Source organism: Populus trichocarpa, chromosome 2, assembly GCF_000002775.5.
Source record: "Populus trichocarpa isolate Nisqually-1 chromosome 2, P.trichocarpa_v4.1, whole genome shotgun sequence".
Taxonomy (NCBI): domain Eukaryota; kingdom Viridiplantae; phylum Streptophyta; class Magnoliopsida; order Malpighiales; family Salicaceae; genus Populus; species Populus trichocarpa.
The window spans coordinates 6,473,260-6,492,738 of record NC_037286.2 but is presented as its reverse complement, the minus strand read 5'-3'; the positions used below and the strand labels follow the sequence as shown (position 1 = coordinate 6,492,738).

Genomic DNA, 19,479 nt, shown 5'->3' with positions numbered 1-19,479 from the left:
AAAAATAAAAAATAAAAAATAAAAAATAAAAAATATTATTAAAATAAAGTATTAAGCTCAAAACTGACAAACTAATTATTAAAAAATAAAATTAAAAATTTTAAAAAATAAAAAACAATATTAAAATAAATTCATAGTAAAACACCTTTATCTGTTAATTTAAATGTTAAATAAATTAAATTTGCTAACCGATTCAGCTGGTAATTAATAATATAGTAACGTTATTGTTTACGAATTATGACGTTTGTTCCTGCACTTCTCTCTCTCGACGAAGTCTCGAAGTCAATGAACTATAGTCTCTCTCAGTGGACTTTTCTTGTTCATCCTCAGTTGAAATTGAAATCTCTTCCTTCCCTTCTCTCTCTCTCTCTCTCTCTCTCTCTCTGTAAATTGAATACAGATAGAATAGGATAGGATAGAACAGAAAAAAATCAGTCTGATAATTTTTTTTAATAGCTAATAAGCTAGATAACAGAGTGCTGCTAATAACAGAAATTTCAAGAAAAAAATTCATAGAGAACGCAGACACATCGCTGGGATTGCGCGATTTCCTTGAACGGATTTGTCGATGTTTTTCTTTCCGCGAAATGAGATGCAATTACTTTACCCAGCTTAATTTTTTATACTTAAAAAAGAAATGCAATTTTGCCACATAACTCTGGAAGTTATTTAAAAGCACTGTAGAGAGGATAATTAGACCACTAGGAACGACTGGGTTCTTTCCTAGTAAGAATAGAAAGCAATTCCCTTTTGACAAGAATTGAATTGAATTTTGGTGGTAATAATTATACATCTTAATATTTAGTTACGGTTTATGTAGAATGCTTTTCTGGATCCTCGAATTTTGAATTTTCTATCGGGGGCTCAATTCCGTTTGTCTCTGTCATGTCCAGATGATCAATCTATCTATAGGGAGCAAAATTATTACTACTTAGCTGCTGGAATTGAGAAGGCAGTTTTTTTTCTATACCTTTTCTACCTATTAATACTGAATTTGCCATGGATTTGTTTGAGTCCTACAATAGAAGGTTTGATTGTGGGATTTTAATTCTGTATGCAAGCTTCATTGTCTTCTTTTCAAATCATGCTCTTGATCCGGAAAGGGACAGTGCTCTCGTACAGGAGTTCCTTGCCAACATGGAAATGGCTTTCAAGGCTCATCCGCTTTGGGCTGGTTGTTCCGAGGAGGAGCTCGAGAGTGCTGGTGAAGGGAGTTGTTTGACTTTTAGCTTGATGACATTCCATAATGATATAAAAACCTGATACACTAATGTTTCGGTACAAGTTAGTCAGATGATTTCAAACAGAGTAACGTTCTGTTCTCCCCCTCCAAAAATAAACAAAAAAGAAAAAGAGAGAGAGAGAGATAGAGAAAATGATCATAAAATGCCTGTAAAAGTGATTACTTCGTGACTAATGGATGGTGATTCTCATTGATGTTGATTTCTTACTCTGGGCTTTCGTTAATATACAGGGACTTGAGAAATATGTCATGACAAAGTTATCTTCCCGTGTATTTGCTTCAGTTCCAGATGACATAGAAGCTGATAAGCAACTTTCTGAGAAGATACCCTTGATTCAACAGTTCATTCGACCAGAAAAGTTAGATATTAAGCTGGCCTTTCAAAACGAAACATCATGGCTGGTGAGCTGATGGCTTTACATTATCATTGGTGTTCTTTTTGTTGCATGGATAATATTTCCCCTTTGCACAAGATGCAATTTGTAAATCCATGTTTGAATAATGGATGTTTTCCTGGAAGCCACAAGTTCAGAAACACAAAAGCAACAACCTAAACCAGTGACATTAATTTATCCTTTTTAAAAGAGGCAGATTTACTTACTTTTGTCAGCAACTTTTGCCGTTGAAACATTGAATGGATGAGATGTTGTTGTTAACCCTGCCCTGCCACTGCTCTCTTTTTTTACATTAATATAACTATGGAAGGCGCATCTTTTTCGATATTTAGAATCTTGCTAATTGCGCAAAGATGGAAGTGACTTCTTTTTTCTTTCCACATTGTTAGGATTGCCGGTGCGCAGCATTACCCTTTTAAACGCATGGTGTCAAAACCAGTAATATACAGCTTATAGAGCTCTGTAGACGGATCCAATCTTGTTTATGTCTTGTGATGATAAAGTAACTTTAAATATTTTTGTCGTATTGGTATCAGTCAATTATTTATCTAAAGCATTTTCTCTAAGGTAAAAGTAGTGCATTTGATTAGCATGAAATACCCACAAATATGTTCATTTACAAATTGTACAGGGCATCTGTAACTGTTCATATAAATGGAAAAAAAGAAAACAACTGTTAGACAAACATTCACTATAATCTACTGATTCAAGAGGAAATCAAAAGAGAAACTACCAAGAAATTCGTCAATTCAAATTGAGCTAATCTTCTTTTATTTATTTATTAGAAGTTTACTGGAACACCATAAAGTGGCCATGACTTTTGTCAATCATCTTTTGTCTTGAATTTTGGGATTCGTTTCTTTTTGCTATAACCCATCTTAGTATGTTAACACAACCATCTAGTTGGTAAATCAATAATCAATAATAAAAGCTTGGACTAAAAGGTTTGTTTTTTTTTGTGTTTTCAGGTTTGAGTTCTATAATTGCTCATATGATGGTCACTGGAGGTTTATATAGTTGTTAATTTCAAGATCCGTAAGATTAATCGAGGTGCGCGCAAGCTGGCCGGACACCAACGTTAAACTAAAAAAATATGATGCTTCACGTTAAACTACCGCATTTGCCATGTTTTTGCTGGAAATCAACGTTTGGTGAATATCTCAGATCGATCTGCTTCACCAAAATTATGCAGGCAAACCCCCCACAACTGCACTCAAATTTGTTGTACATTCAGCGGTACAGGCATCGATCCCAATTAGTTGGGGAAGCAGCCTATTTTCTTACAGAAGTGCTCTCTGCAAAATCTTTCATCTCAAACATTGATGCAAAATCCATTTCAATGGAGGACTCTGAATTTTAAAGAAACATGGAACTTGCTCGAGACCTTGCTGGCCTTTCAACTGATTTGAATGGTCTGTCTAATCAAAATGCAGGAAACAATTCCAAAGCAGAACTTATGGAATCCAAACATCGAGCTTTGAGCTCTAAGAAGGAAAGGGACTCTTCAGTCAGATATCCAGATCTTCTGAAGCGACATCTACAAGTAAGGATGTGCAACATGCCAAAGATGAGTCGCCAATGGAAAAAATCTCGTCACTCTCAGATATAGAGAATAAAGGAGCAACTTTGCTTTTGAAGGAGGATCTGGCAAGTCAAGTATTTCGAGAAAACCCATACTTTTTTTTTCCCACGTTGTCGATTTAACAATCAATGATGTAGAAGACCTACTAAATAATTACAACCAACTCGTCTTCAAGTATGTTTGTCTTTCTAAAGGGCTGGGTGGTGCTAACCCATCTCCTCCTTTGTCTAGTTCTCAAACTCAAGTTCACGGGGATGCTGAAACTCTGAACTACCACCAAGATACCTCATCAGTAGCCTCAAATAACGAGCCACATAAACTTTCCGGTATGACAGGTGATTCAAATACGGTTTCCCCTGTTGATGAGCAGAATGTTGAATTGAAGCCCAATAACCATAAAGATATCAAACCAGGAGAGCCAGATGACGAGTCACAGATACCCACTGATCTGACAGATGGTTCTAATATGCTTTCTCTTGTTTGTGAAGAGAATGCTGTACTAAAGCCTGAGCAGAACGAGGCAATGGTGACTCAACATGAGGGAAAGGATGAGAATTCTCAATGATAGCTATCAAGACAGCCTCAAGATGAGGAAAAAGGATGAGAATTGTCAACGATAGCCCATTGCGGCATGTCTGCTGTGGGAGTAAAATGACTCGGTACAACAGTACCCATCAAAGCCACATGCTTTCCCTTCCTTTGTCTGAATGGATAACCATCTCAATGTGATGTTGCAATGAGTAAGTTATAACAGTCAGTCAGTGTATATTGAGAGCTATCAGCAAAGAAGTGGAATTGATCATTCCTTTTATCTTTTTCACTTTAATCAAATAGCATATCCCTGGAGATATGGAGTTTATAGCAGCTCTGCTCAGAGCCTGAACCCTGAACAACGTTTGAAATTTGTTATATACTTGTAGCAGAACAATTCGATTAGCCACGATAAGATTGCATTTGAAAATTGGATGATTATCCTCTTGGCTTCATTGCCTGTCTGTTTAGCTCAATCAAAGGGCATGTCTTTGTAGTTCCGTTTGAACTCTTTTCCTTTCACATTCTCATTCAGGCATCTTTGCTAGTGAGGATGTGATGGTACAAGAGATTGTGGTAACGTTGGCTGATCTCTAAATCATGTCATTCCTGTTTGTTTCTGTATGGAATGGGATTAAAGGTTGTGGTTTTTTTGGCACTTTCTTTTAATCATGGCATGGTCGAAGAGCAAAATTACCTGTATTCAAACCACAAAGCAACCATAGGAGGAAGCAGAGGGAGAGTCCATGGTATTGATACGCACATGAGAGCTTGTCTACTCCATATATTAATGCCCCTGGTTCGTAACGTGTAGTTTAAATCTTCGTAGCCAACGGGTCAAGAGTCAATAGCCGATTGCTATTTTGTTTTTCAATGAGCCGGAAATAAAGATACAGTAATATCGCTATTTTGGATAGGACATTGGCTCGTCTTCTTCCTCTTAATGCTTTTCGATGAACTATGCTCTTAACTTCAATAATGTCAAGAGGCAGTCGCCTCCATCTGTGGAAATAACATACAGGTAGTAGTATTGCATGTGGGACAAGCTGCAAAAACCACAAAACCAAGTGTATTCAATTTTATGGTGTCTTGGATATAATCTTCTCTGGATCTGGCCATCTGGGTCTGCTTTGTTTTGCCTGTACATGTCAGGCTTCTTCATAGCAAGGCAGGTTAATCAGCTGATTCTTTCTTGTGCTTTGCACCTACCATATATTTTTCTAGTAGATATAGGAGGTAGGAAGGGATGGAGGGGACAGTCCTTTAATTATTTTTGAACCTTCAATAATTTAAGGCACACGTAGATCAGGACATGGAGGGTCAAAAAGGCATGTGCTTGTTGTCTTCTAGGACAATCTCTGTCTTACACACAGAGCTTCTGAGCACTTCTCCAGTTCAGTCCGCACAAGTCCTGCCATGCATTTTCAATTTTTTTTTGGCAGGGTTAGGTATCTTTCTCCCACTTTACATGGCACGGCAAGCAAACAGGTGTACCTCTGCCAGTTCAAACTACTCCAAGATAGATGCCAAACAAAATGGCATAATGCAATACAATAATGGAAAGTATTTTCAATAAAACAGCAGGTTAGGGCTTATAAGAGATGTGGAAATTCAGGTTGATGGAAATGGAGAAGATATTCGGTGGAAATCAAGGTTGATTCTGCAGGTGAAACAAATAAAATGATGGAATAGAGCGTCCTCCTTCGGCTTTTGGATTATAATCCATTTAATAAAATTAAGATATAATAATAATAATAATACTCTCACAGCACCAGCTAACCAACATGTCACGTGAGCATAATAAAAAGTAGAGTACCAAATGCACCTTTCACGTGCCTCACATATGCTTACATAGATGACCTGTCGGCTGAGTTGTGTACATCTACCTTCTTGGACGGTTTATGTACACGTGATCTGCATGTGATCGGTTCCCTCATTTTGGTTTTAGTCACCAAACAAGATAATTGTCCCGGACTACATTGCAGATGGACCAAAAATTTGGAAGAAAAATATCTCGATGATGAAAAAAATACTTTACAATGTTATTAAACTTAATTCATAAGTTAATTTTAAAATCTTCCAACTTGACTAGACTTCTTGTCTAGTCCAACCTTTAAATTAAACTATTTAAAAATTGTCCTGATGTAACTTAGATAACTTAATGAGTCCAAAAGCACATGAAGGACCGGTAAAAATATGATTTGACTTTACAAAAAATTATCTAAGATAACATCTTTTTATATATATATATATTGAGAAGACACATTGAACCAACTCAGGTTTCACGGTTTAACCAACTAAATCCACGACTCGGGTTATGAATTTTAATGAGTTTAATAACTTTTTTAACTATTTTTTACTTCATTATATTAAAATAAAATAAACACTTGGAAAAATAAACATCAACATGGGACATTTCTATGAGGCCGCAATAAATCTATATAAAGTAAATTGAAACAAATTATGAAGTCCCATTAAAGGGTGAAATTAAAAGAAAATATAAATAAAAAAACAAACGACAAAAAAAGGCAAGTACTAATGGGTTAGGGCTATGCGTTTGGCCTTAATAAAAAAGCCTACGCGTGTTGGGGTCTTGAAGCCTAGGTTTGCACCAAATTTTTTTTTTTTAATTTTTGTCTTAGGAGTGAACAACGCATTGTCCTCTCTTGGGTCTTTTTTATTAAACGAGTGACAACCCGGAATTCGATAACTACATGTGGCTGAAAAATCAGGGAAAAGCCTAAAAAATCATTTTTCAAGTTATATTCATCTAAAAACATCATAAAAATCTCCATAAATCATATACCAACCTTAAAACACTCTAAAATAACTCAAAAAGTAAAATCAATCGAATAAAAAACATATAACTCGAGTGCGATCTATTTTTTTGGGCATGTTTAGAGAAAAAAACCACCATCATTGAACCTTCCTTATCGAATGAAACTTGTTGACACAAAAGTAGTGAGCTTCGTCTTCAAAAAGTAATCATTCGCCAACTTAACCTTTCATTTGTTGTTTTCAAATAACATTTTTATTCAAGCCCAGTGACTAAAATGTTAAGAAAAATAAATTTTTAGATCAAAATTATAATCGTAAAAACTAAAGGGCTGCAAATTAAAAACAAAAGAAACTAGGTGGACTAAAGAGAATCTTTTCAATCGAATTTAAGATTGACCCTGAAATTTCTTTTTATTTTACACTTTTGGTTCTTTATTGTTAATTTTTTTCTTTAATAAATTTTTATAAATTAATCATGAAATTAGGCATAAAAGATTGAGATTAAAAAATAGATAAATTAGAGGATGAAAATGAAAAATGAATATTATGAATTACTACAATGATTTACCAAACGCTTTTAATGTATTTTGTAATACTTTCACCGCTTAAGGAGACTCGTAATTCTATATCAATATTGGGTTTTATATCCTTACATTTTTCTGTGTTTTTTTTTTCATGTTGCTTTTCAGAGTTATTACAAATTTACTTGTTCAAAATACGACGACATGCATTGATGCAATATAATATATGTAGACGAACGATTCTTTACAATATAAATATGGTTTTGAATTTCGGATTCAAGGTTACTAAAGCATTCGAAAAGTTCATGTACAAATGAGACAATCTCAGCACAGACAAAAAAAAAAAATTCGTAAAATGATGAACATCTTTGAATGGGAATTTGAACCGATAGAGTGTGTGTGTATATATATATATATATTAACGTGAGTGTCCGGACCAGTTTGTGAGCACCTCAACTTATCTCACGGACCTTAAAGTTAATGACCATGTAAGTCTCTAATGATCATCATATTATCAACTACATGCTCGAATATATATATATATATATATATATATATATATATATATATATATATATATATATATATATATTATTGTCTTGGTGAGAAGGTGCAGCAAAGAATGCCTAATTTTAATTCAACAAGGACACATAAATTTTTAAGAATAATAATAATAATAATAAACCCGTCTATCCTTATGACTGATAGATACAATTATCTGAATTGACTTGAAAGTTTTGCGGAGTAATGCAACATCTTTAGTGAGGGACCAACTATTTTTTATCCCTGATTAATAAACGGCACATTGACTAAGGCAATTCTGCAATTATTTGCAAGAACAATGAGAAGGAAAGAGAAGTTAAAATGCTGTTTAATTATTTATATTCCAGATGCGAGGTGTTAGGGAAGGACATGCATTACTCTCTGTGTAAACAAAAAAAGGGATAAAATAGGTCATGTAATTTAAATATTTACTAAATTTTTTATTGTAAATATGAAGTTATGGTCATAAGAGTATCTTCACATAGATCATCTTGTATTTAGAGAAATCAAATGCTCGATATGGTTACGAGAAGATGATTTTTAATTGGAGCTCGGTAATAATGGTTATCAACACATTATTAAATTTATTGTTTAACTTAACTATTTTGAACATGTTAGTTGGGTTAGGAGGGGTTTAGGTGTTTTACACAAAATCCCACCTATATTTACGAGTTTTATTGGGATGAGTTGGATTCACATGAGCTTTATTAGGTATGTGTGAACTCAATTATTTATTTTCTTATTTAACTTTGTTTCTTGATGTGAAATTTTTTAATATACATGTTTTATGATTTCATATATATGTGATATTGACATTGTACATCGACGATTGATTGAAAGAGCATCTTCATTATGCATGGAGGGAATTGATTTATGGTTGAGGTGCATTGCCTTGATTGAGTAATGCACCAGTTTGGATTGCATCAACACTCGCCTAATGATGTTGACACACTTGATCACATGCATGTTGGTAATCGTTAAGGTAAAGAGGAAGATGATTGGTCTGTGGTTCATACACAATATGTCAATTTATGGCATGCTAAGAGAGATCGCATATTTACAGAGCTGTATTTGTCTATTGAGTTAGATCTCTACGTGTTTTGGTACATGAACATAACGAAGCAATTCATAACACCACCATGAGAGCGTGTTACAAGATATCGACATGACACTCCGTGTTAATCGACATATAATCCAAATAATTATGATTCTTGTGTACCAAGATATATTAGATTAGTATGTATGAAATAATTTATTTTTAACATGTGATAAAATTTTTATTTATATCTTAAAAATTATAATATAATCTTTTTTAATATATTAAGTGAATTTTTTAACACGTCAGTGTCAAGGAGCTACAGTCACATTTTGTGATGCTACTGATGATGTTGTGTATTGTGTTTTTAATAAGCAGCGTATGTAGTCTATGCGTGATTTACAGGTTATAGGTTTGAGCATTTTCTATGTACATGACTATGACTAGTGGTGAAGCATGTATTACATGCATCATTAATGTTAAAATGTTAAAATAAAAATAATTTTTTTAATTGTGATAAGATTGGAAAATAAGTTTTGCAGTAGTGTGGTAACGTGGGAAAACACTCATTTCTTTTTGGAAACAAAATAACACTCCTGGTCTGTTTAGGTTGTTACCTCAACTACATGCTAATCTAGACAACAAGGGGGGGACAGAGAGGGGGTCAGCACATGATTTTACCAGCAGTAGCATTTTAACTTGGCATAATTCGGCTGGATGTGGTATTGTACAAGGGACCATTGAATTATTACCACCCTCATTTTAGCTTTCTTTGAAGTTTGAATTACGCATACTGCAATGTTCCAAAATAATGGCCTCTGTCTTCTCTTCTCTTCTCTTTTTTTGGGTGTCTGAGGGTGTAATTTTGAATAATGTTCAAGAGATTTGAGTTCTGACATCTGTCTATATCTATATCCAATTTCGTAATTAGGAAATAAAAAGACTTCGTAAAACAGAAGGAACAAGGCAAAGTACAATCCACTTTATTCAAACTAGACAGTGTTGACAAAATCAAGATAAGTACCCACTTATTGACACTAACATTAGCCTCTTAACTTTGAAAAACTCAAGTATCTCCCCCCCCCCCCCCCCTCTCTCTCTCCACGCCTATGAAGAAAAGTAGAAACATGAGGAGCTCAATGCTCTCTTTTTAACAACTCAACCCATTCCGCAGTCTCCAAATCTTTCTAGTCTCAGTGGCCTCGTTTTGGTCTCTGCAAAGGCTTAAGAGAAAGGTCTCTGTAAGGGCTTAAGAGAAAGGTCATGGGTAACGGATACAACCACCATCTCCATCACCAAAACATTCACCCCCAACACAAGAGCACATTCTTGCCTATGTTATGTTCAAGACCAACCATCAAAGATGTGACTCTTCCAAAATGGGAAGACCGATCCATGTCCATCTCTAGTTCTGACCCTTTATCTCCAAAGATCGGTTGCATGGGGCAGGTCAAGAGAAACAACAAGATAGTTGGCTTCCCCACTTCTAACAAGTTCACAGTCACCACCAAGAATTACAACGGTGCTAATGTCAAGTACTCCAGGCTCAAGAGGATCTTCTCTGGCAAGAATATTCTTACTAGCGCCACCGTCTCAATAGCAACTAGTACTGCTCATAGAAGAAGAGAGGTGATGATGAATGGTGCTAATGGGGCCAAGATTGATGATACTAAAGAGAATTCTGTTTCAGTTAGCATAGAGAATATGGATCCTCCTTTGCCTGTAGTTAAGAGAGTTCAACAACCAACAGAAGATGGAGAAGCGAACAGTCTTTGGAAGAGGAGATCTGGTGGGTTAGCATTGAAGAATTTGCAGCTGCAAGAGATCCAACTTAATAGAAGTAGTCTTGCACCAACCACTGTTTGATGAGCAACTCCAAGCAGCAGGGGGAGGTAATATAAAGCAAACGTAGAAAATGTATATGGTTACTGTATTCTAAGTCCAATTTTGGTGTTTTTAATTTCTTTATTGATCCGTGTTGTAAAAGCAAACACAGTAAGGTGGTGATGTTAAGGAAGGATGTATATGGATTTTCTATCTATCAATGGCTAGATCTATACCCTTCTCGCTGCATTCCTTTTTCTTTTTCTATAAAAAAAATATCATGGTTCAGATCATGTGAGTTGATTTCCATGCCGGTGGTTAGGGCAACTGGGTGTGAATTGTGGGTCATACACACAGACATGAGATTATTCTATTAAAGCTTAGTTTGTAAAGTTAATCGAATCACAACCCTAAAAAAATCACATAAAAGTCCTTTTAAAACATACGATGATTGTCATGGTGGGTAGAGGAATTGGAAACGTATATCAGTGTGGACGGAGGGAGCACGGAGCACGCGTAGCTATTAGGTAAGTCAACATTCAAATAGGGGAGGGGCGACTTGAAACAAATAGGACAAACACGTAGCTATATATTTGAACACCATTGCAGAAAAGTAGAAAGCAAGAATACTGGGAAAGGCAGAAAAGTAGAAAGCAAGAATACTGGGAAAGGTGGGGACAAACATCTTCGACAAGTATGTTACAAGGACATGTTAAATGGTAGAAAATTACTAGCAAGACTTCAACTATCAGCTCAGGCGTGGACAGGTCTAGACGGCAATCTTGATAGCTCAGCAACCGTATCCAAGGTAATGGAGGAATTATTTCTCGCTACGTGTTCGAGTTCCTTGGAAGACAACAAACATCTCATCTCCTCCATTACCCCTGAAAGTGATAAAGGCTGGTTTTGCTGTTGTCTTGTACTCCCTCGCCAGTTACTCTCCGGACAGGTGAACACAAATCACTACTTCTTGCACCAAATTTGGCGCTACCCTTGTTGGGTTGCTGTTATATTCTCCAATCGCATTGGCTTCTTGTTTTTTTTTTTTTTTAACAGAAGTTTCATCTCACAAAACCAAAACCAAAACCTAAACCGAGTCTATTTTTTTTTTCAATAAGGCTTTTCTGTTGTTCATGGTCAAACGAAACGACAGAGTCTAGCACTTCAAGAAAAGGTGCGGGCTCCAGACCAAATTCTCTCATCCAGGTGATTCTCAAAACAAAATTTGTCAGGATAAACGCTTCTGGATTTCTAAACCTGCCTTAAATTAAGGCAACTTCTTGGGAGACAAAGGTCAGAAGCTTGGGCATCGAGCATCTATTTTAAGCATAAAATCTAGAGATTATTTTCATTACAACTCGTATACCAGATACCTAACTGGGTAGTGTAAAAGAAAAGGATTAATTCACCAGAAAGCTTACGGCTCAGTGATCAACACATTCTCCTAAATTAATTTTCGTAACATCTACATTTATACAGCTGAAGGTATGCGTCAAAACACATAGCAATCAATTGATAAGTTTCCAAACATCAACCTTGTTCTTTGTAAGGAGTCCAGATCAATTTGCTAACATCAACCTCAAGACCACCCCTTCCAGCAGCTTTTAGATGGCGATCCAGGACCTTCGGATCTGCACATATTACATGCTGCCCTTTCCTGTACTGAATTAATTCTAGGCTCTGAAGGGTAGTCAAAATATCCTCTGCCTTTATTGCTGTCATGTCACTAAGCTCCTGTAGAGAGTAGAGAAATCAGTGAATATGACATGGCAACAGCTACATGACCCAAATTGCTGGGAAACTATGTAAACCAAAGAAGAAACTATTGGGTAAGACAGTCAATATAGAATTAACATGGCACCAGCTACGTGAGACCCAAATTGGTGGGAAAATATGTAAAACAAAGAAACTATTGGAGATGATTTACCATGACTCAGCATCAGGATTACATTTGAGGAATATTTCCTTTCCCGTTCCAATAAAACTTGCAAGTCAAATATATCAAGTAAGTGCATTTTATGGTGCCTTTGCCAAAGCACAAAGGCCTTGCCCTAACATATAATCAAACTCAATCAGATTTAACTTGGTTTCAAGGGCTGTCCGTGAACCAAATGCTGATAAACAGACAGAAAATTTTCACCTGAATTCAACCAAATTAGCAATAGCTGAGGGCATGTTTGGAAGTGTAGTAATGGTTGTTTTTCAAAGTGTTTTTCACTCAGAAATGCATCAAAATAATATGTTTTTTATTTTTTAAAAATTATTTTTGAAATAAACACATCAAAACGATCTGAAATCATTAAGAAAATATTAATTTGAAGCAAAGAAAAAAAATAAAAGAATTTCAATTTTTTTCAAAAGCACTTTGAAATGCAAAAAACAAACGGGCTCTAAAAGTTGTCCAACACCCTGGCTAGTGTGGTTGAATGTGGCCACTTTTGGCCAATATTTTGCCATAATGAAGACAACAGAATATGCCCCGTGCAAGCAAGCAAGTGCTGAAATTCTAGTATTTTAATTTTAATTTTTTTGTTCAAGGTGTGATACTGGCAACCAATCCTTACAATGCACCACCTTTTTTCACCATACTCGAGCCTCAACCGTGCGAGCGCGCACCTGTGCAATAGCTGAGAAAGTCCAAGTCTATAGTACTATTGTCGATTATTGAACTCAACTATGAAAGGTAAGAATTGTCCCACAGCTATGGAAATAAACAAAATAGACAGTAACAAGCATGAATTTCTCAACACAACGCAAATACATAGATGATGGAAGCAGTTAGACTGCATAAAGAAAATTATCTTGATCTCTCGAGAAATTGCTTACCTTAATAGAAATATTTCCCTTGTGCCTTTTCAAGATATCTAAAAGAACTCGGGTCCAATATCCTCTATAGCTCAACAACCCCAGGTCTGAAAGGGGTCTTTCAGGTGTGCCAACTTTACCTTCTTTCTTGGAAAGTTCATATGCTGTACCATAAAAACACATCAATTAACTACATAAACAAATAACATTTAAAATAAATGGAACTGTTGTCATAAACAAATAACATTTAAAATAAATGGAACTGTTGTATCTGTGCATGATAAAATGCAAACTGTTAAATGCGAACAAGGATCTTAGAATTTGGAGCTAGCAACCGAGGTGGATGTTTGCTGGATTATTCCATTATAGCTATTATGATCCAATTCAACCACTATTGGGTTTAACAATACAAACAGTCAGTAGTATAGGTGATAGCTACTCTCCTAAGAAGCTGTTTTTCACATTACAGTGTCTTCCAAAGCAATTGTCCTACATCAATGATTCTTGATAAAAAAAATTCTGACTGAAGTTGGTTTACAGGATTTAAGTAATCTATATTGATTTCTGTATGCAATACTAATTTCTGCCTACATCTTATCTCCCAAGAATAATAATCCCTTCACTTCACCCCAAACCCAATACACAAGGACAAAGAATGAAAATAGACACACAGTCACAGTTCTATTTCTATGGTAACACGTGATATTGGAAGGCAGAGAGCTTACAGAAGGCAATTAAAAACTTCCCATAGCCTTTCCTTTGATAAGGAGGAAGAGTGAGGATGCATGCCAAATTATACGACTCCTCAGAATGCTTTTCCTGCATGATCATAAAATACAGTAAGCTACCTTACTAATTAAATTTCAGAAAATATCAGAACCAAGATTTCCAGGAATTCTATCTTTGAAAAATTACTTCACTGAATGATCAAATGTGATGAATAACAAGTGGATTTGTGAAAATGAATGATCATATGAATATCTTGTCCTTAAAGCAAAAGAAGCCGACACAGAAACAAAAACTGATGGTCCACCAAGATAAGTATTACTGATTTGTTCTGTCACTTTTGGTGTGCCTTAAAAGTTTTTGTGAAAGCATTTAGATGTAATTTTTAGGTGCCGCATGCGTTATAGCATAAGCAATTGAAGGCAGAAGCATTACCTTGGAAAAATATCCAACCATGTGGCATCCTCGATCATCACATTCACACAAAATGTAAAATAGAAACAGGTCAACATCATAATAAAGGGTCTTGTGATCAAGAAACAACTTCGCCAAATAACAAAGATTCTGCCCATAAACCTTGTTCTTTTTGCCATCTATCTGGAAAAAAAAACAGCAGGAGAAAGGCCAAATCAACTACAGAGATCTGCAAAACTACAAAACAATAAAAGTGTGTGATAGCAAAGATTGTGCAAAAAACAGGAGTGGGGGGAGAAACTAGAATAAAAAACTGGGTTACTACACTTTCATAACCAAAGTTGTTAACAGAATGCTTGAAGGTCAATTGGCCTTTTCTGTAACTTGCAAAAATTAAGAACAACTGGGTTGAGGAGAACATCATTAATGTCCTGTGACCAGTGTAGGTTATCAAAAAAATTGAAAAACACCTAACCAGGAAAATATAGAAGAAAGAAACCAGTTAAGAAAAATACTAGCAGTCCAGTCATGTGCTATTATGACATACCTCAAACATTGACAATGTGCCACTTCGATAAATTTCATCACCAGGAGGGTGCTTGAGATCACACTTCTTCTACATAAACCAAATTAAAAAATTAAAAAAGATGAATAAAAGTCTCAGAGCATCTTCCATAAGAACGCTGATTGGAGAAAGAAAATGACCACCAAGTATTCAAATAACTGAGTCAAACCATTTAAATAAAAATACTCTATTTCACATACTAATTCAAAATTTTGACATAAGCATAACCAGGCCATTCACACGAGAAAGGCATAGTGAAGCTTTTTGTGAACTGATAACTAGTCATAACAAATTGATTATAAAAAAGCAACAGCATGAAAATTGGCTTAATGAAAACCAATTTTGTTTGCCATCATGTCATAGAGATCAGTTGCGATAGGCTGATTAAAGGAATAGCAGGGGAAGAATCAGGAAAATAACATCTACGAGCAGACATATCAAAGAAAGCTCAGTACTAGCAATATGAAACTATATTTGCAGCAGATATACCAAATTTCAGTACAATAAATCAACGCAGGTAGATGAATTTGAGGCACAGCTCACCATATGCCTTTGAAGCTGTTCTTTACGCTTCATGAAGTTGAGGCAAAATTCACAAAAGTAAAGCTTCAAACAATCATTGTATTCCGGTGGGAAAGGCGAGAAGTACCATGTCTCAATCTCATATCTTCCAAGCTCAATGGTGGCTATATTTTTTACTTTTGTGAATTCCTCATGCTCGCGTAAGCTGGCAGCATCAAGCTCCTCATGGCCCTATAAATTTGATAATGATATCTTCAGATTATAAAATGCAAAGTTTCAATGTTGTTTGATGGACCTATATACTACAGAAGTTAATAAGAACTATGATACCATTTAACAGCCAGTAGTTTGCTCTGTGGCTTACTCCATCAATTAAATCGTGACATTTCACACAGAAAAAGTTACCATGGCCACCAGTTGAAGTGTGTGACACTCGGACATGTATTTATGTTAGAAATCATGAAATATATATACGAGGCCATATTTTAAAAGGTAAATTTCGGTAGCATCATATATGCTTAAGCTTCTTTCAAGAGTGACGCGTCTCATTATTTGTCATGTAAATAAATTAAAGGCATGCTTCCGATGGTAAGTAACATTAAAAAAAATGATACAAACAACCATAAGACAAACAGTTCAGAAAGATTTAAACTGGTAAGATACCTCCACATGCGTCTCATCAATCTTCCGTTTCTGGTGGCGTGTCATTTTCAAGCTTGTTACCTAAAATCAATTGAAAACATTTCTCCAATCATTTCAACAGAAAAGAAAGAAAGAAAATACTGCAAGGCAGGTTCTCCAGCAAAAGGGTCCAAGAGATGGACAACTTTCAAAGTCAATAGAAAAGAGAACATCAGCGATTAATAAAACGGTACAACAACAAAAGAATTACCTTGTCCTCCACTTTTTCATCGACAACTGTCTCTACTGAATCAAGATCTAGTTGTTCAAGCTTCACCCATTCATCGAGCCTCCTATTGACTGACAATATTTTTTTTTAAAAAAAAAGAAGACTAGAATAAATACAACTTCCAAATTCACTGAAGTATCCGGTTAATAATCATGTAGAAAATGATAAACAAGGCACTCCAAAGAACTAATCTCCATGACAATATTTGCATAGATGGAATGCTGATCACATCTATTTACTGGTTGAACAGAGAAGAAAATGAAAATATATCTTGCTGCTACAGGAAATTGCATGCAAGTGCATATGCCAGTCCCAGTGCTTAGGTTCATGTGTATACATGCCCCAATCTGTCACACATCTTAATTTTTACAGCATTGTTCTCTAATCCTGACCATCAATGTTATATAGTTCCAGTCTAAAGATGGAATCGTGTGACACTAGGTGAGAGCAATAGGACCTTGAACATGCGCCTTGAAGAACTCTAGGAGTAAAAGCTAGAATCTTCCGCCTTGCATAGAATTTTGCAAGCAAAATCACACAACTCAGATCTGAATAGCATGGCATTTTCAGTCCAATTGGTGACAAAATAAGATGAATGATAGCTATCTTTTCACACACACACACACACACACCCATTCTTAACAGGGGTAATTCAGAAGTAAACTCCAAAGAATCAGTTCCTCTTTCAGAAACAACATTTTCCCTCAAATGCATGATCTGGCCACCAATAAAATGAAAGGGTTCATGCAATCATATAGCTTTACTAGTCATATCCCTCACCTCCAAAACTGAGCTTCTTCAATGCCCTCTTTGCAAAATATAAATTCAGCAACCTGACCAGTCTCTTACCCAATCATTTTCTTTCGTACATATTCTTCATAGCATTATAATAAGGCATCACAAGTTGATAAACCAAATTAATTGACATTCTAAATTTCATTTGCATAAATCACAATCATTATTAAAAAGCAGGATAAGCAATCAAAGGCCAGAAATGACTCCCACATCAATTAAACAAATACGTACATGCCTAACTTCAAAACCCTAACCCTAACCACTGAAAATCCGCGGTTAAAACTGACACTTACACTCTGTATAATGCACGTAGTACTCGTAATCAATGGACCCAACAGACTGCATCTTACGGCGCTCGATGACCTTAACCGGATGGTACTTGCTGTCTCTCCAACGACACATAACGCGAGTACCTACCTCGAGCGGTAACATGCTCGCTTTCCTCTTCTTAATGGCTTCGGATTCGACCGGAAGCGTCATTTCGGTGGCGCGTGAAGGCATTCCGTTTTTATCGCCTTCGTACGTAGCGTAGGCGTCGGTTGCGGGAGGCAGAGTTCTGGCGCCGTTCTCGGGATTTTTTGGGGTGTCGATCGAACCCATTGCCGGTTTGTGATGAGATTTTGAGTGGGCTTGTGAACACTTTACAAATATTAAAAAGTTCGAGAGACCTTATGTTGCCACCTGGGCCCATGGTTGTCTCCCTCTCTCTATTTTTTCAGATTACAAATATGCCCCTGAAACTTTTTTTTCTTTTCTTCCTTTTCAACACCGTAGATTGAGTGAAACCACTGTGGACTCACACAGTGTTTATCGTTGTTGCCATCTAATTCTCGCCTTTCTTTTTCGCACGAACGGTTGTTGTTTCCAGGCTTTCTTATCCGTCTATAGGGCTTTCTAGCATATTTTGGTCAGCTTGGTCTGATGCATGTTCAGGTTGAGGCGAGCCAAGGACTGAGCGCCGAGGTGCGATTGTCTGAGGTTGATGCATCTGTTTCGTTTGATTTTTTTTCTGGCGGGGCTGGGATGGCTTGATTACGGCTGCCCTCTTGATGAGTGGGGTGTGTAATCCATTGTTTTAAAACTATTCAACAATGTCCTAGGATTTCCCTTGTTCACTGGGGGTGTGGTGGTTGGTCTGTATGGACTAGATGTTTGGTTGCTTGAGGATGACTTGCTTGGTTTTTTTATGCTCTCTCTGGCTCCTTTACCAATTTCATCTGATGTTTCCGAGATAAGTATCTCATTAGAATCTGGTTACGTTTGGTTTCTAATTCATGTTGGAATTGCTTTTTTCTATGCTTTTCAGGTCATATCTTTGCTTAGCCTGTTTGGGATGCTAGTGTTTAGCTAAAATTGAGTGACGTTCATATCTTATTATTTTTATCTCTACCTTGGAATTGGGTCGGCATTTTTTTTAATTGAGAGGGTATGTAGGCTTTTTCTCATGGGTTTTGCTCTTATTAGACATTTTTAAGGCTTCAGACCTCTCTATTTCCTTGATGTGTTTTTGGACTGCAATTTTCTATACTTTGCCTGCAATTGCTTTTGCTGTTTGCATACTATGAATATAGGCCATCTCGTAGTTAATTCAATTTCAGCACCAATCAATATGTTGTCACAAGATTTGTAATCAGATCTATAGAATAACTTGTTCTTGTTAGCTCTAAAATCCTGACAACGATATTTTCCTCACATTTCATATACTTTCAATTCTTAAACTCCAATCCACCTTTTATGTTATTATTGTTTTATATAAATGAATTTATGTTTTGAATTTGTGAATTTATGGAGATTTTTTAATAACAAGAATAAATGGTTGATAAGAAAAAAGGGTGTTGTTTTGATTAGAAGATGATCTTCTTTTTTTATGAGAAGATTTGTGTTTTGATGAGAAAAAAGATGTTTTGATGAGAATATTTGTGTTTTCATGAGCTTAAATGTGTGTTTTGATATGAAAACATTTGCATTTGCAGGTTTTGATGAAAAAAATTGGTGTGTTTTAAAATTTGCATTGGAGTATCTACAAGATTGGACATCAACTATAACTTTTTTAAAAAAAAAACTCCAGCGATAACTAGCGGCAAGCCTGTAAATAATAAGTTTTTTGCACGAGATTTTTTGTTGTTTTTTTTACACCATTTAACATATAAAATTCAAGATGTTTTCTGTAAATTAAGACTATAAAACAGAATAACTCAAGATAATTAATAAACAAAAAATTAAATTACCAGCACGCATCCCTTCCATTTCTATGATGAACGTAAATTTCACTTCAGAAGCATATCAGGC

General features: G+C 35.7%; 2 protein-coding genes and 1 pseudogene across 2 annotated transcripts; 2 read left to right on the top strand and 1 right to left on the bottom strand.

The window, feature by feature from the left end:
• The first annotated feature begins 2,649 nt into the window (after positions 1–2,649).
• On the top strand, positions 2,650–4,166 carry LOC18096225 (vacuolar protein sorting-associated protein 9A-like; annotated as a pseudogene).
• Positions 4,167–9,694: 5,528 nt separating this feature from the next.
• Positions 9,695–10,702, top strand: LOC7495121 (uncharacterized). The gene has a single exon (XM_002302227.4). It carries the CDS (start codon positions 9,893–9,895, stop codon positions 10,493–10,495), a length of 603 nt encoding a protein of 200 aa, XP_002302263.2. The 5' UTR covers positions 9,695–9,892; the 3' UTR covers positions 10,496–10,702.
• A 1,043-nt stretch (positions 10,703–11,745) lies between these two features.
• Positions 11,746–17,840, bottom strand: LOC7495120 (histone acetyltransferase of the MYST family 1). Its single transcript, XM_002300982.3, has 9 exons — positions 17,484–17,840; positions 16,378–16,466; positions 16,149–16,208; positions 15,507–15,716; positions 14,946–15,014; positions 14,420–14,581; positions 13,984–14,077; positions 13,280–13,422; positions 11,746–12,187 (listed from the first exon to the last, which is right to left on the bottom strand). The coding sequence occupies exons 1-9, from the start codon at positions 17,788–17,790 to the stop codon at positions 11,984–11,986; spliced, it is 1,338 nt and encodes a 445-aa protein (XP_002301018.1). The 5' UTR covers positions 17,791–17,840; the 3' UTR covers positions 11,746–11,983.
• Between the last annotated feature and the right edge of the window lie 1,639 nt (positions 17,841–19,479).